The sequence below is a fragment of the Hemibagrus wyckioides genome, linkage group LG18 (assembly GCF_019097595.1).
Source record: "Hemibagrus wyckioides isolate EC202008001 linkage group LG18, SWU_Hwy_1.0, whole genome shotgun sequence".
In the NCBI taxonomy this organism is placed as follows: domain Eukaryota; kingdom Metazoa; phylum Chordata; class Actinopteri; order Siluriformes; family Bagridae; genus Hemibagrus; species Hemibagrus wyckioides.
In genome coordinates this window covers 9,786,556-9,804,790 of record NC_080727.1, presented here as the reverse complement: position 1 = coordinate 9,804,790, position 18,235 = coordinate 9,786,556, and the positions used below count along the sequence as shown (strand labels likewise).

At 37.1% G+C, this 18,235-nt stretch overlaps 1 protein-coding gene across 1 annotated transcript; it reads right to left on the bottom strand.

Annotated features, from left to right (window-relative positions):
* Nucleotides 1-3,478: 3,478 nt before the first annotated feature.
* On the bottom strand, nt 3,479-8,616 carry s100z (S100 calcium binding protein Z). Its single transcript, XM_058415875.1, has 3 exons — nt 8,486-8,616; nt 6,319-6,478; nt 3,479-4,105 (listed from the first exon to the last, which is right to left on the bottom strand). Exons 2-3 carry the CDS (start codon nt 6,457-6,459, stop codon nt 3,953-3,955), a joined length of 294 nt encoding a protein of 97 aa, XP_058271858.1. The 5' UTR covers nt 6,460-6,478; nt 8,486-8,616; the 3' UTR covers nt 3,479-3,952.
* Between the last annotated feature and the right edge of the window lie 9,619 nt (nt 8,617-18,235).

The window sequence follows — 18,235 nt, the reverse complement described above, 5'->3', positions numbered from 1 at the left end:
TGAAGTATTTGGCAGATGTTACAGTAGAATTCAGGCATGTCTGTCTTGTGGAGATAATGGTGATCTTCAACAGTATTACAAACAGTACTATCCAAGGTAACTCATTAATATTAATGGAAGTTTTACTGCATTGTTGATTATAAGTAAATTATTCACAACACTTTTAAAAGTTTGTTAATGGAGAATATTTGTTTACTCTTTTTTTTGTCTGTTTGAATCGCATTTGAAATATTTTATGAAAAGTCAAAATGCTTATTTGTAGATGGCATTTATAACACACACACTGTGCAGCATATATTCACCATGTACTGATTATAACAATTTTTGTGCATTTTCAGTGAAATAATCATTAAAGTGGTTCATTTCCTAATCATATTATTAATGATTGCAGGAACACAGTCTTTATTACAGAAAAGCTTGGTGTGTGTGTGTGTGTGTGTGAGATCAACATCTACATCAATCTAAAAATTCTGCTTATTCTTTTAGCTTCATTGAACATCCACTACAAAAAAAAGTCACAGAAATATCCATAACATGCTGGCATCTTAAAACAAATTAATATGAATATCAGACTCTCTCTATCTATCTGTCTGTCTCTCTTTCCCCCTCTCCCTCTCTCGCTCTCTTTCTCTCTCTAACGGTTTATAGGTCTATAATCCCCTCATTCCTCTGTCCGTCCGTCAGTCCATCCATCCGTCTACTAACAACCCCCCTTTCTCCCCTAGTGCTGCATAGTTGCATAGTTAGTGTGCTATGGAAAATTATTCTAAATTGCATCTCCCCCCCCCATTTTGACACTGATCAGAAAACACAAAGTTCAAACCAAATTTCTACCAAACAGGTTTCAGATGTTGTGTGAGCTGAGCTCCATATCCTAACTTAAACACACTTGATGCATTAAGCCACTGTAGTTCCAGTTTATGTCAGCAGCCTCAGCATTACTATTTAGAACTATTCTAAGGTCAAACTGGGTATCCTCAACTGTCTCACACTGGAACAGGTGCCGTTTCTGCTGGAATTTAGCTTTGACAACTAACAGATGGCTGACATAATGTGTGCAAACCTGTGAGTAAGGTGTGCTGCTACTAGCTAGTCCTGATTACTATTCAGTAATGTTCCACTTTTTCCCAACAGGCAATTCAACTTTACTGGGGCAATACACTGATGTGACTGATCATAATCCTTGATGAAAGAATCATTGATCTGGTTGCCAGAAATGATGAACTTGAGAGGGTCATAGCTTCACTTTTGCTTAGATCATTCTGTAATCATGGGCCCAGACATGGGCTGAGACAGGACAAGTGTTTTTTTTTTTATACTAATTTTCAAGTATAAATCCTGCCCATGATAACCTCAGATTCCTGTTCATGAGTGACAGGAATAAAGCCCGATGTGGTCTACTGCTGTTGTAGTTTATTCACCTGAAGGGTTGATGTTTTCTGCTTGCTAATGTGTTGTTGTTTTTTTCTTTTTTGTTTCATTAAGTTCAGTGGAGAAAAAAATAGATGCTAGTAAGGGAATAACTATATATGTAACTCATATAATGTAACAGTCCTCTAAGAATGCTGAACACTCTCCTAACAGAAAATTGCACTATTAAAACAATTATATCTTTTTTTCTTTTACATATTTATGGAGTAATTTTTACCTAATTAGGCTATTAGGCTTAGATTAGTCCAAGCCAAAGTCCAAGCCCATCTATCTATCTCTAAACGAGATGAATATTTTGTCACTACTATGCATTTCATAAAGCAATCTAGCACTATTTGTTTAACTCTATAAATATCAGTAGTAAAATATAACACGTTATATACAGGACTGGGTCATTAAAATTAAAGGAGCAATAAAATAAAACAAAACAAAATTAAATTAAATTAAAATAATTTTAAAAAGAAATTCAATTAAATCAAATCAAATCAAATCAAATTAAATCAAAAAAGAAATAGAAAAAAAATTAAATAGAACAAAATAAAATAGCTACTGGACTGTAGGTGGCAGCTGCTTTGCAGTCAGAGGACCAAGTGAACCCTGAAATATTTATGTAGCCCAACAGGGAGCAGCAACACACTTTGGGAAGGACTATTCTTCAGTAGTTCTTCTATAGTCCAAAAGTGGTCCAAGGAAGGAACAGTGGTGAACTGGTGACAGGGTCATGGGGACCAAGGCTCACTGATGCACGTGGGGAGTGAAGGCTGACCTGTGTGATCCGATCCAACAGACAAGCTACTGTTGCTCAAATTACTGCAGAAGTTAATGCTGGTTCTAATAGAAAGGTGTCAGAATACACAGTGCAACACAGTTTGTTGCATATGGGGCTGCATAGCCACAGAACAGCCAGAGTGCCCATGCTGACCCCTTTGCCCCGTAGAAAGCGCCAACAATGGGCACGTGAGCATCAAAACTGGACTACGAAGCAGTGAAAGAAGGTGTTCTGGTCTGATGAATCACATTTTCTTTTACATCACATGGATGTACAACACATGGCACCAGGATGCACTATGGGAAGAAGTCAAGCCGACAGAGGCAGTGTCATGCTTCAGGCAATGTTCTGCTGTGAATCCTTGAATCCTGCCATCCATGTGGATGTTACTTTGACACGTACCACCTACCTAAGCATTGTTGAAGACCATGTACATGGTATTCCTTGATGGCTTGTGCCTCTTTCAGCAGGATAATGAGCCATGCTACAAAGTAAAAATGGTTCAGGAATGGTTTGATGAGCACAATAATGAGTTTGAGGTGTAGACTTGGCTTCCAAATTCACCAGATCTCAATCCAATCCAGCATCTGTGGGATGTGCTGTACAAACAAGTCCGATCCATGAAGGCCACACCTTAAAGGATCTGCAGCTAACATCTTGGTGCCAGATACCACAGCACACCTTCAGGGATCTAGAGGAGTCCATGCCTTAACAGGTTATGGCTGTTTTGGCAGCAAAAGGGGGACTGAAACAATATTAGGCAGGTGATCATAATGTTATGCCTGATTGGTGTAAATTCTATCAGTATTCCATAAGTGAATAATGATATCACATTATAAAAACTAAATCTCTCTCTCTCTCTCTCTCTCTCTCTCTCTCTCTGTAAAGGTTATGCTAGGTTATTCTGTTAGACATTGGATAGTAACATCATCCCAGCTTTAATAGCAGTGGTGGCTCAAGTGGTTAAGGCTCTGGGTCATTATTATAGATGTTAACAACAGTTTAAATGTTTAAACAAACAAAGAATTAAATAAATTAAAGTCTTAAATAGATTAAGTAGCTTTGAATTTTTTTTTCTCAGCTCAGAGCCTCAGCTCTTTAGTAAGGCTACTTATAATATTAATAATTCAATAAATCATGTCAGCATTTACCAAGTATTTAAAAGTGTATATTAATTTTAAATTAAATAAAACAATTCTTATGTTATTCTTGAACTCTGTGTATAATATTAATGTTATCTACTACAACACAGACCAAACAAAACTCAAAACTGCTCAGCACAAACAGGTTTTATTAAATTTATTGCAGACTATTTTGATGACACTTATTAACAGCAATTATTTTTAACTTATTTACTGCTAAATGAAATCTATGACAAACAACAGGGCTCCTCTGATTTGGCCAGTGTGGTAAAGGCAAGAATTTTATTAAATGAAGAATCAGTAACTTGCTAATTTAAATTTTGAGCCAAAGTAATCAAATCTGTTTCATTTTCAATCCAATAACAAGAACAATCCAATCCCCAAACAAGAAGGAGCCCAAAAAGAACAACTACAATTATTACCAGAGATTATTAGTTAAGGGGAAAGTTTTCTGATTCAGATACACACATAAACAACACACACAGCCATTCACACCATGACTTACACTATAGTTATGCACATTTATAATCACAGGCTAACAGAGCAGATTGTAACACATTATTATACCATGTCTATTTTAACATAGTGTGATGTTCTGCACTCTCATCTCTCATTTCATTTTCTGCACTTCCTGGAAGAAGTCGTTGCAGGCAACAGTCAATGCCGCCACCAGTACCACAAATTCATTAAAATCGACTTCATTGTCTTTATTGGAGTCAAGATCATTCATAATCTTCTCCACTAGCATAGGGTCCTTCTGTGACTATGAGAGAGAAAGAGAGAGAGAGAGAGAGAGAGAGAGAGAGAGAGAGAGAGAGAAAGAAAACAATAATTAATATACTGTCAACAGATGCCAAATGAATACAGATACAAATAGAGGTCTATAGGAAAATTGACATTTGAAAGTAAGGAACTAAAACATTAAAACATTAAAACTACTCCAGTGCCTTGAAAAGTATTTGAGACTTCCTGGTTTCTGGGGAGTTTTTTTTTTTTGCAGATATGTCACACTTACTAGCTTCAGACCCTTGAACTAAATTTCAGACAAAGACATAAAAAATACAGTTGATAAACGGTTACTTCCTTTATAGAATAAGGAAATGTACACCAACTGGCCCTGTGTCCACCTCTGTATGGCTCAAAAGAAACAAATCTAAGGTTTTGGATTGGCTTAGTCAAAGTCGTGACTTGATTTATATATATATATATATATATATTGAGATGATCTTAAACATCAGCTGATGCTTGAAAGCATTCCAGTGTTGCTGAATTGCATCAATTCTGCAATGAAAAGTGGTTAAATCTCTTTCCACTGTGAAAGTCTGTGAATGTCTGATGTCTAGTTATTGGAAGCTTTCCATTTCAGTTTTTGCCACAACCAGTTATTCATTTTAGGGGTCATTTTTCTCCCATGGCTGATATAAATGTTACATATCCTATTTCTTTCAATAAATGAAATATTATTTTTCAATTTGTTTTATTTTACAATCTGAAACAGTTTAGTGTGACAAAATACACAAAAGATCAAGGCAAGAACTTTTTAATTGCCCTGTAAATAAAACTATGATCAATACTATAAATAATAGTTCATAGTCCGCATCTAAATAAAATACTTCTTGCATGATATGGTTTTTCTCTGGACCCACTTGCCAAGCTTTCTTTCAACCCTGCATGACAAGGAGCTCCCTATATAACAGAGGCTTTTTTTTGTTCAGAAGATAAGCTATATTGCCAAAAGTTTTGGGACACCCCTCCAAATCATTGAATTCAGGTGTTGTTTTTCAGGGGTTTGGGCTTGGCCCCTTAGTTCCAGTGAAAGGAACTCTTAATGCTTCAGTATACCAAGACATTTTGGACAATTTCATGCTCCCAACTTTGTGAATTCACACCTGAATTCAATGATTTGGAGAGGTGTCCCAAAACATCTTCTGAACAAAAAAAGCCTCTGTTATATAGGGAGCTCCTAGATGAAATGCTGGGGCCAGTCACCTCTAGTAAGCTTGATGAAATTAGAATAAATCTCTGTCTGTAGTGTTTGGTATGCTACTGCAAGCTGATTACCTATTTCTGATGCTAGGATTACCTATGGCAGTAGTAGTTCTGACATATCCAGTGTATCTACCATTGCCATCAGTAAGCCATCTTTAATCTTTAATCATCAGTAATCCTTGCCAGTTGCAAGATCTCCATAGAGTGAGATTTCCTTTCTTGTAGGTGGAAATAAAGTGGCTCATGGAGTGATCAGGGAGTCTCAAAGCAGCATAAAGAAAACAGTGATAAGCCTCTTTTAATACAGTATATCATTGGTCCAGAGTATCTGCTGTCCCTAGTGGGACATGTAACATGTGATCTATATTGAGGCACTTCATGGTGCCTTATAATAAAATATAACGACACTGGGATTCTTTGATGAAAAACACGTGCGCTAGAAACAAAGCAGCTGCATATTTCATTATTATAGCTAGTTAAACATGTTACACTGAAAATTCTGTTGGCTTGCTCTTCCATGATAGCTCCATGCTTCGCTATAAAATATGAATAATAAAGCAAACCTCGCTCCATTAGCTCAGAGATGTGTTGTGATTGGCCAGGATTGCGTTCAATGGTAACCTGGTAGTGTCTTGGACAGCTATATCAATTTTCTTAACTTGATTTTTTGTTGAAGGTAATTTTTATTACCTGAATTTTTAACCTAATATTTTCAAGAGCACATGTATATGTTTCTTTCCAAGCATTAAAAATTCAGGTTCAGGTTATGCTGATTCTGATTTTTGCTACTAAGCAACAAGCAAACAAATACATAGATAAAGAAGCAAAAAATGACTCATTGCTTAACAAACTATTTGTTGTTTCTGTTAATTCTTTGTTTGTTTATCCGCCTGTACTATATGGCTGTCTCTCTCATTCTCTTTTTGTCTCTTTTCTGTGTCCAGAGAATGTGTCTGTGTGCGTGTGTGTGTGTGTGTGTGTCCTTACTGTAAGGAATTCGGTGAGCTCACTGTTCAGAAGCTCCTTCAGCTCGCCTTTATTCAGTTTGTATTTGTCTCCATCGTTACCGGAGTAGTTGTAAAAGACACGGATCAGAGCGTCCATTGCTCCCTCCAGCTGGCTTGGCATGATGACTGCACAGAGTACACTACACACAACAAAGGTAAATATACATGAAAAAAACCCCAATGAAATATATCTCATAAAACAATAGTACAACACTGATTTGAGCACAGCCCTAGGTGTGTACAAATAGCCTCTAGTGACCCAAAATTCAGGTAATACGTTTAATATATTCAAGTACTTGAATAATTGTATGTAGTAATACATGTATTAAAGCCTGGAAATATGTTTAAACCCTTAAATGACACAGAATTTATGCAACTGACACATATTTGTAAGTTGCTTGTCATCAGTATCCGCAGTAACATCATCTGCACACAGCTGTTTAAAGAGTAATTACACCACAAAACCATAAAATGCAGTAAATTATTGCTGATATAATGTTAAGAGCTTTCTGAAAACTTTATTTTGATAGTCTACAGGTTAATGTAATAATGCTATAACTATACATATTGGAAATAGACTTCAAATGTAGCTAATTGTTTTATTACTATACAATCATTTAAGATTAGCACAACATATGGTTTGTACCATTCACTGTACTGTAAAACATGGCATCCCCTATTGTTATGTGAACTTATTTGTTCTCTTTAACTCCAATTGTGATGACAATTTTTGGATTTTGAACTCAAATTCAACTCAAACTTAATGTAATCCATCTCAGTCTTTATTACTTGTGAGTTCAAACAAAGCTTATCTTTGCTAACAAGTTGAGTTGACTCACATTTTTAAGGTAAAAATGCCTTACAGTGTGAACATGACCCTCTGATCAATCTCCATATAACTGTCTACATGTTCAGCAGCAGATGCAGAATCTTCAGGAGCTATATCTGCTCCCTCAGCCAGAGGCTTATATTGGTAAGGTTCTGAGCTATACTCTGCAGATCCAGCTCATTATCACTGCATTAGTCTAATTCTCAAGGAGGTTTTTTCCTCATATCATCTCAGGGAGATTTTCCTTGCCACCATTGCCTCATGCTTGCTCATTAGGGATAAATGTTAGGGATAAATATTAACTTAATTTTAAACTTTATAATTGTTATTCTATGTTTCTATGTTTCTGTAAAGTTGATTTGAGACATTGTCCATTGTTAAAAGCGCTATACAAATGAATTGAATTGATTCTGATTGTTGTGATACTGCTCTGTGGCTCTAATGTTCATTATTAACATAACGCTTTATTCATGTGATTGCTTACGTGGACAATCCCTCCCTCTCACCCGCTTCATTACCATTGTCACACACTAGGCCCCGCCTCCGCGCACACACTTGCAATTTGGCACCGAAAGGGTGTAGTTACTCTTAAAGCTTTATTTATTGTCAAAATCTCAATGCTACAATTAATAAAATCATGTCTCCCGTGGTTTAGTGTTGATGGATAAACTTGAAAATACTGGTTGTGTGGATCTCCTGACCAAGACTTCAGGTTCTAAGGCCATTGCTTAGTCATTCAATTAAATAATAATGCTTTAGAGTTAGCAATAATTTGTATGAGGTTCCTCTATTTGCAATTGTTAACTTGTTTTTTATTGCTTATACTAATGAATTTGTTATAACTATTGATGTCATTGATATTAAAATCAAGCTTTTTTTCAGGTTACACACATTTATCCCAGACCTGAGCTTGACTCTATAGATATTGCCAAAGATAAAATAATGAAAGTGATGGAAAGGAAACTGTCACTGGTATTTAAATATACTCATTTCAGTACTGTTTAGTGTGACAACCTTTTTCCCTACACAAAACCAAAAGTCATGAAATCAACCATGCACATTAAAACAACTCTACTCCTAGTCTAGAAAATGTGGCAGTAATTAAAAGCTACAGTGTAAACATTACTCTCCGGAAATACACACCATTATCATATGAATTGCATATGATTAACTATACATGGCAGAAATAATTAAAATAATTTATTAAACAGACTGATTAAATGTTAAAAAAAAAAAAAGATGTTAAAAATTAAAGACATTTAACCTAACATACTGTTTAATGCTAGATCTGTCTATGTTTGGGAGCAAGAGAGCTTACCTGAGTAAGGCCAATAGGTGAATTCTGGGACTGATGGTCCGTTCTCTTTTAGAGTGTGCGAGAGTTGTGGATGTTCAAGGTGAATAATGCATGAGGGTTTTGAAAGAAGTTGTTTATGAATGTCCTTTCGACTGAGGCCCTCCTCCGTTGTTGTGGTGACGTGACGGTTGAGCTGCAGTCCCATGATGATTCCATGATTTTTTCTGATGCCTGTTACACACCTGCCCACACTGCGAGAGAGGCATTATTAACCTTGGCATACACTGTATCACTGTACCACATATCCACTGAATGTAGACTGTAATAAACAGGAATGATACGCAAGGTGCAAGTCGATGTTTTAGTAGTCAGAGAATTCAGCAGAAAAACTGAAAAAGTCCAAACCTTCCACAGACAAGGTTATATTAAAATCACAAGATACCAGATAAAACATACACACATGATCTTGACATGGGGAATCAAGACAAAGGGGTTGTATTTTCTTGTTTCCATTAGCAAATATAGGAAGTGGAAACACAATGGTTCAGATGATCTGGCCTCACATACACGGATTCACCATAAAGTGAATACTCACCATGAGTTTGAAGAAAGAAGAAAGGAAATTAGTAAGGTCTGCTGGATTTCAGTAAAATATTTGAATCACTCTATCCGGATATATTGATTTCTAGATTGTTATCAAATTGGCTGACTGAGTTTTTAGTATAAAATTTTTGTCAATTTTATTTATTATTAAAAATGTATATTTATATTTTATTTTTATTATTTATTTATTTATTTTTCAAATCAATTTAATTTATTCGTATAGAACTTTTAACAATGGCCATTGTCTCAAAGCAGAGAAGGAAAAAAAAAATATGTAAAGTTTAACTTAAAGTTGCTATTTTATTCCTGTTTTATCCGTAATGGGCAAGCCCGAGAAGGCGGTGGCAAGGAAAAACTCCTTGAGATGATATGAGGAAGAAACCTTGAGAGGAACCAGGCTCAGAAGGGAACCTCATCCTCATTTCGGTGACATTGGACAATAAATAATGTAACTGTTGATAATGCCCTTTCTACAACAGCAACCAAGAGCTCATGAGGAACTATTAGGTCAGTGTAGTTTCTGAGGTCATTATAGACACTAATTTCTTGTCATCAAGCTGACAGATGTAACGGCAGATCTGTGATGGTGTGATTGTCTTCCAGTGGCTCTGTCCACAGCTGTCCCCTGGTCATAGGCTGTCCACACAGATCCATCCATAGCATCAGTGAGCAACCAGGGATGGAGTGTCTGGATGGATCAGGCGGGTCCGGAATATATAAGATAGTTTGCAATTGAAAAAGCTCATAAACTCATTGCACACAATTCATAACAATACTGGATGAACTTTATTAGCTTTTTATTAACTTAATGCTATTTATTAACTTTCTATATATCATATTGGATGATCTAGTGAATTAGATAGGAAATTATTGTACAGTGAAAATATTGATTTCCTCTATGTTCTGTATATTTGTCACAAATATCATTTCACATTCTAATTCAAAATATAAGACAAGGACAACATCAAGAAACACAAAGCACAAGTGATAGAATTTCATTCTATTGTAGGAAAAAAGCTAGACAACAATATGTGATAAATAAATAGCTCTAAATATATTGGGATTTCATATACAGCTAAAATGTTTTGATAGTGTATTTTACACTGTATGCATAGCACTAAAATGTTCGTTTAACTTTAGTGCAAAATAAGATTATGAAAGATGATTATGAGACAATTACTGCATTAATAATTTTACATAGTTGTGTCCAAGGAAACACACCTAGCCAATGATGTCATGTAACATCTGCTACTCTCTGTAGGACTGTTTTGCTTATGACATCGTCGTCACAAGGCTTGCTAGACAAGGATGAGATCTATCTAAAAACATCATTGATTTCGTATTAAGACGCAAATTTGACCCCATCTCTGTGCTGAGGTTTAATACATGGCCGTGTATCACTGCTGTTTTCACCAACTGAACATAAACTGACAAAATGCATAATGAAGTCATATCAATAATTGACTTAATTAATTAATTTAATTCTCAAGTGTAATAATAGTATTATTGAATTTAATATTATTATTGAATATACTGTAGCACTAAAATGGAAACTCTCCTGAACACGTAACAGTACACCAGCAGTGTACACTCTGGAGCTCACACCTTAGAGACTAAGGTGTACTTATACACACCTGCTACACCTCAGAACATCCCAACCCCCCCTTTGCTAACACACACCCATTATATAGCACATCTTGTGCCTCTCTAAATATAACTGTTACCGGATAAACAAGTCTCCAGCTTAGGTCTCTTGGGACCTTGTTTTCTCAAAACATTGTTTCACTAAGACTTTATGACACATACAGTTAGAGATTTTATAATGAAATGTAACACTTTAGCTTAATATGTGTTTCCTATACACTTCATAGCTAATTGATTACAGATTATAACTTTTTACAAACAGAAAAAGTCCAGCTTATACAATTTTGTTTTTTCTCAAGTTCTCAATGAAATTCAAGTTCTCTTTTTTCTTAAATATAGAACAAATTATGTAAAACATAAATTAGTTAAACAGAATTTTTAAAAGAACATTAAACAGTTATTGATAAAGCATGTAAGCCAAAGAACATGAGTGAAAATAAGGTAATCAGCCATAACATTATGAGCACTGAGAGGTGAAGTGAATAAGACTGATTATCTCCTCATCATGGCACCTGTTAGTGGGTGGGATATATTAGGCAGCAAGTGAACATTTTGTCCTCAAAGTTGATGTGTTAGAAGCAGGATAAATGGGCAAGCGTAATGATTTGAGTGAGTTTGACAAGGGCCAAATTGTGATGGCTAGACCACTGGATCAGAGCATCTCCAAAACTGAAGCTCTTGTGGTGTTCCCGGTCTGCAGTGGTCAGTATCTATCAAAAGTGATCCAAGGAAGGACCAGTGGTGAACCGGCAACAGGGTCATGGGCGGCCAAGGCTCATTGATGCATGTGGGGAAAGGCTGGCCTGTGTGTTCCGATCTAACAAGACAAGCTACTGTTGCTCAAATTTTCCTGTCCCCCCCTTTGGTCCACCTTTAGCTGTTTTGGCAGCAAAAGGGGGACCAATACAATATTAGGCAGGTGGTCATTATGCCTGGCCAGTGTATAGTCTTACTATGGAAGTCTGATTAGCAGTGAATGCACAGTTAGCATAATTCAAGACGGAACAATGTTTGTCTACATTGTATCGGGAATCCTGTCTTTTATGACGTTTTTTTGTACAGTTAAAGTTTTAAGTTTAAATGTTCCTGTATTGTTTAGTTGCCGTAGAAAATTAACATTTTTTCACTGTACCAGTATTCTTCATATTTACAAGTGTGTTATTGCTCTTTTTAGAAATTGGAAATTCAATTCAAGTGTAGAGAAAATTTGGGGTTTTCTTCCTCTTTCTCCTTCTCTTTCTTCTCAGGCTTCTCTTTCTACTGTTTACATAACATCCTCAGGATTGCTATTGGAGTACTAGTGGTAATGGCATGATTAGGCAAATTTGTATAGTTAACTCTTTTTTTTCTTTTTCTTTTTACAATCAAAGCATACAATCTAAAACATTGTCTTCCAAAACAGTAGCTGTAGCTGTTCTGAATGTTGCATGGAGTTGTGTATTTCGCAGATCTTTATAGTTAAAGCTTAAAGTTAAAAAGGTCTATAGAGGTCTCTTTAATGATGTTATTTATTAAAGCTCACTTGTGGTCTGTCATCTGTACCAGTAGATATACAGTATGCTGCCCTGTACACATACACCCGTGTTGGTCTGCATGGGCTATAAGGACTGGCAGCTCCATATATTATAACTACACTATTGGAGCTAAGAAAGACCATGTTTAGATCTGGCTACAAAAGCAAACAACTAACAATAACAGCCAAAAAAGAGAATTGTATCATATTAATAAACGTGGATTTTGTTCCACAAGTTGGGGGGAGCATGGTGGCTTAGTGGTTAGCACTGTTGCCTCACAGCAAGAAGGTCCTGGCTTCAAACCCCAGGTTTGAAAAGGCAGGGATCTTTCTGTGTGAAGTTTGTATGTTCTCTCTGTGCCTGTGTGGGTTTACTCCAGGTACTCTGGTTTCCTCCCACAGTCCAAAAACATGTACATTAGGTTGATTGGTAATTCTAACTTGCCCATAGGTGTGAGTGTGTGTGGTTGTTCGTCTATATGTGGTTAGATTTGCTTTTTATAGTTAAAAAAAATTAAAAATTAAAAAATAAATCTGATAACTACTATATTAGTTACTACTACTATTATAGCCAGGCCTAATCAATGCCATGCAAATTAGCCTAATCTTGGTAATCATTCTATCCATGCTCAGAGATTTAGGACTGATGAATAAGGTTATTATATTGACTTACTGATTACATACAATAAAATTTTTCATTTAAAAAGCTTGTATAAATAGCCATATCTTAATAGCCATATCATCATTCATAATGGTGTAGGTGGAAATTTTTATTATACTTTAAAGAAACTGACAGGTCTTTCAGGTGGCACAATAGAAATGCACCCTATTGTCTAGAGACCCTGATGACAGCCATCTGTGGCCAGGAGACCAAGACAGCAAATTTACCTACGTTAACACAAGCAAATCTCAGGTATCTGTGATCTCATATATGTAAGAGTGTGCTCGTACACTCAGTGCTTTCCTCTGAGTGTGTTATGCCTCCCTGTGATGCAGTATGAGCATGCATTTGATTGGCTTTACGTGTCTCAGAGGAAGTACATGCTGGGGAGAAACAAATATGTGAGCTGATTGGTGGGTGGGAATTGGGCAAGATTAACCTCTCAAACAGGGGTACACCTATCCCTTTTCTATCTAATAATTTAATTTAAATGACTTAAATGCACCAAAATATTAAACAGTTCTAGATGAGTTGTGGGAGTTGTGGCCTATTGTTTTCCCATACTGTAGTGAGCATCCTTATTAGCATGTGTTATAGGCTAGTGTTTCATAGAAGGTGTGTTCCCACACATTAAACACATTACACTAAAACCTAAAACATCTAGAGGTGCTAGTCACAATGTGATTGTGATGTGATTAGACAAGGATGTAAGGGCAGTTTTCTTACCAGTTTCTTGAATATATAAACAAAGTTATCATACAGATGTTAGCCTGTCACTGTAGGTAAAAGTGGCAATAAACTTATCATTAAACTGTTTTGTTGAAAGATATCAGAGAGGAAAATAACAAATAAGATAACAAAAGATAATGCAGATTTGCTTCGATGATCATAGTAGTGTAGTCCTTATTACTATCTCAATTATTACTACTTAAATAAACTCAGTATGCCTGGAGGACAAATTGATAGGGAAGATAGGGCTCAGGTGTGTTTCCGGTGTATCTCTCTCTCTCTCTCTCCTTTCACCTCGTGAGCCTGAAAATGTTGTTTGTTAGGATGATGAAATATTTTCCCAGGAGCATTGTCTGATTCTGGTCTGGGTTAGTTTCTCAGGGTGATTGCCATACTCCCTCCATGATAAAACTCTTGCATACGACTACAAATGATCACGTGACATGAATTTCCACCAGCTAGAGTTCTGTGCCACACATGACAATATGACCTCATTGTTGGATCATGAATTTATTTATAGAAAAATACAATCAGGATATTGTGTCAAATGCAAATATAAAGTTCAGATTTACATATGCTACCTTCAGCTCTAATTATACTATAACAAACCATAATGAGCAGCATTCCACAAAGGAATAAAACCACAGAATTGCACTTGCAAGAAAATTATCCAATCTAATCCTATCTGGATAGAAGTTCAGTCACCAAAAAGAGAATAACCAGCCCTTTGTATCCCACCCACTAACAGGTGCCATGATGAGGAGATAACCAGTGTTACTCACTTCACCTGTCAGTGCTCATAATGTTATGCCTGATCGTTGTATGTAAGCTACAATATTTCATCCCTGTTAGTACAATTAGTTAAACAGGTGTACCATACACATTGCACTCTCTAATGATAAGGAAGGTAATAGAAAAGCCACTAGTTACTCACAAAAGTGTAGGACAACCAGAAAGCAGCAACACAACAGTTTTATTATTATTATTATTATTATTATTATTATTATTATTATTATTATTATTATTATTATTCAAATTAACATGTATGTTTTTGCTCATATTTTTAATTACAAAGACAAAAGATATTGTGTCTGTTCATTTCCATTGAATTTATTTATTAGACGTATATTAAGTAACAAAATGAACTATAAAGAGCAGTAAACAGCAATACACAGCAATAAACAACAATACTAACAACATCTAATTTTGAAAATCTATATAACTCACCAGTCAGTTACTGGCTAAAATATATTGTAAAAATATTGGGTTTTTTGGAGACTACGAGTGTCACACTCTTTTAAGGTAATCCCTGACAAGCATACTTTTTTTTGTCTCTGGTCTTTTATGTGATACAATTTATAGCCAAATGTATGTGGACACCTGTCTATTACACCCCTATGTGGGCCTTCTCTGTTGCCACAAGTTGGGAACACACAAAATATGTTTAAAATGTCTCTATTGTCAGGAGCTACTGGGACAGTTCGCTGCCAGACCACCACATGTTATGCCATGTCCTTCCTATTGTTCCTCTTTGTGTCACCTATTCCCTATTTACCCTAAAGTTTTGTCCTATATATACCAGCCCTTTTGTATCTGTCTTTGTCAGTCATTGTTTGTTTGTGAACTCAAGTGGCCTGCACAGAGCCTTGACCACGACCTCACTAAACACCTCTGAGATAAACTGGGATAAACACCGACAGCTCACCAGGCCTTCTCATTTTGCATCATTGCTTGTGTGCTGTTAAATGGGAGAATTCTGTGCTAGTTGCATTTGGGTTAGTCATGAAACTGTCAAGGAAGCTTGAGCAGGTAGTCAGTTTTTTATTAATCATAGTAAATAGGACAAAAATGTAATCCAAAACAAAAAACAAGCACTCAAGAAACAGGTAAAGGTAAAGCTGTTATTTGCAAACAACATAAACAAGGACAGACTAGAGCAAAAATTTGAATAACATGTATTAGGTCAAAAGAGGTAATCTAGCAATCAAGTCAATGCTTAATGTCACCTGACACAACTACACAGAGCATATTCTTCACAATGAATGTGAGAAGCCAGACGTTCACTTCTGCCCCGACTACGCCTGCATTACACAGCCAGGACTCCCCTACTATTTTATTGTCACATTTCTCAACTGTAGCAGCAGAAGCAATTCTACAAGTCATCCAGTCTTGCAATCCTACCACCTGCCCACTGGATCCAACCCCTTCCACTGTACTCCAGACCATCTCGCAAGACCTCCTGGCCTTTATCACTGCAATCATTAATGGATCCGTAGCATCTGGGTATCTATAGCTTCTCACATTTTTGCAACGTCTGTTACAGAACAACCTCCAGGATCCCAACCAGTCTGGCTTCAAAAAGGCACATTCCACAGAGACTGCCCGTTAACTGTCACTGAGAAACTACATGCTGCTAGATCAGCCAAGCTGTCATCTGTCCTCATCTTCCTCGACCTTTCGCCAGCATATGACACGGTCAATCACCCAGAGTCTCTTATCCACCCTCAGGAGTCTTGGAATTCGTGGAGTAGCATGGGAATGGTTTGCTTCCTACCTGGAAGGTTGCTCATATCAGGTAACATGGAGGGGATCGATATCTGCTCCACTCATACTCTCCACTGGTATCCTACAAGGCTCAGTACATGGTCCTCTCCTTTTCTCCCTCTATACTCACTCTCTTGGTGAGGTTGTAACCTCACATGGTTTCTCACTGCTATGCTGATGACACACAACTTATCTTCTCCTCAGATACCACGTCGTCTACTCAGATCTCAGCATATTTAGTGGACATATCATGGATGATGGCTCATAATACGAAACTCAATCCCAGCAAAACTGAACTGCTGGACATCCCTGGTGATTCATCCCCAGGTTAGGATCTTGCGCTATCCCTGCACAACTCTATGATCTCCCCTCTGACCACTGCTCACAACCCTGGGCTAACCATGGATAATAAACTTTTTTTTTTTAAAAATCTTTTTCCTTGCATATTGCTAATGTGACATGATTGTGTCGGTTTCTTCTCTACAACATCAAAAGGATTCTGACATGTTCATCCACAAAGGCTGCTCAGGTGCTTGTTCAGTCTCTTGTCATTTCAAGAATGGACTACTGCAACTCTCTGCTGGCAGGTCTACCCCTGAATGCAATTTGTCCTCTACAAATGCGTTACTTGTTTTCAACTTGCCTAAGTTCTCACACACCACCCCACTTTTCCGAGCACCAAATAAGGACTCTCACTCCCTGAACTCCCACAATCTCCCTGTCAATTTCCCAAATAATTGTACAAACAAAGCTTTTTTAGGTAGGATTCATTCTTCTGATAGGAAAGGCCGTAAGGAGAGAGTGAAGTCAAATCTGGATAAAAACAGAGCCCAGCATGTGTGATGGCAGTAATTTGGCATACATTATATAAGCCAGGTCTTTGTGGTCCATGACAATGTTGAATGGATGAATGGACCTCCTTCCAACCAGTGGCATAATCCCTTCAGGGCAAGTATCACTCTGAGGAACTGCAGGTTGCTGATACTGTAGTTCCTCTTAACAGGGGAGTTGGTAGCTTAGTGGTTAAGGCATTAGACTACTGATTGGAAGGTTGAGTTCAAATCTCAGGTCCACCAAGCTGCCAGGGCATGCCAGGAAACAGACAGAATTTTAAATGTAATTTTCCTGGAGAAGAATGCCACTGGGTGGAGCTTGGGCTATTCTCCTTACTGCTGGGAGAGGACAGCACCTATGCTGGTCTCTAAGGTGTCAACTTCTACCATGAAAGGCTTGGAAGGGTTTGGTATTAATGAGTTTCTTTAATTGTTTTCCTTGAAAGGCCTGCTGAGATATCCCCAAGCAGCTTCTTGATTCTTTTGTCTAACAGGGCAGTCAAAGGGGCTGGAATGTTGCTGAAGGCCTTTATGAAAAGCCAGTAGAAGTTGGTAAATCCTAGCCATTGTAGTCCCCTAATGTAGGTTGATTAGAGGCCAGTTACTACTGAGACGTTGTCCATATCCATAAGCACTCCCTCTGGTCCTATGATATAGCCTAGAAAGGCCATTTTTCATACATGGAGTTCTAATTTGCCCTTTTACATAGGGCTGATGCTTCAGTACTGGTGACAGGACGTTTGGGCCAGGACAGGATCTGCTGAGTACGCATGGTTTTGTCATAGGAGACACAAATATCGTCAATATAAGCATGTCATTACTGAGACACTGAAACTCTGTTGTTGCTGAAGGTAGCCCACATGCACTTAATGTGACTAGAGTGCTGCATAATGCCATCTAATGCTGTTTTCCAGGCCATCTTCCACTCATTGCCTTCCATGATGCACACAAGACTGTAAGCCTTCCACAGATCATGTTTCTTCTACAGTAAATTGTACATTCTCATCCCAGCTCTATAAGGCACATATAATGGCAAGTACCCAAGTTTCTCAAGTCTCTGTCTCTGTAATAATGTTTTTTTCTATCCATGCTAAGCATCCTGCACTGACTATTGCCACAACACTGTGAAATGTAAATATTATAGTGTATTCTTGCTGTCTAATGTGATACCATTGACAGATTCTGACATTCTCCTACTGCGACAGTTCTTGTTCTTGACTACCAGAATTGCTTGATGTTCTTGA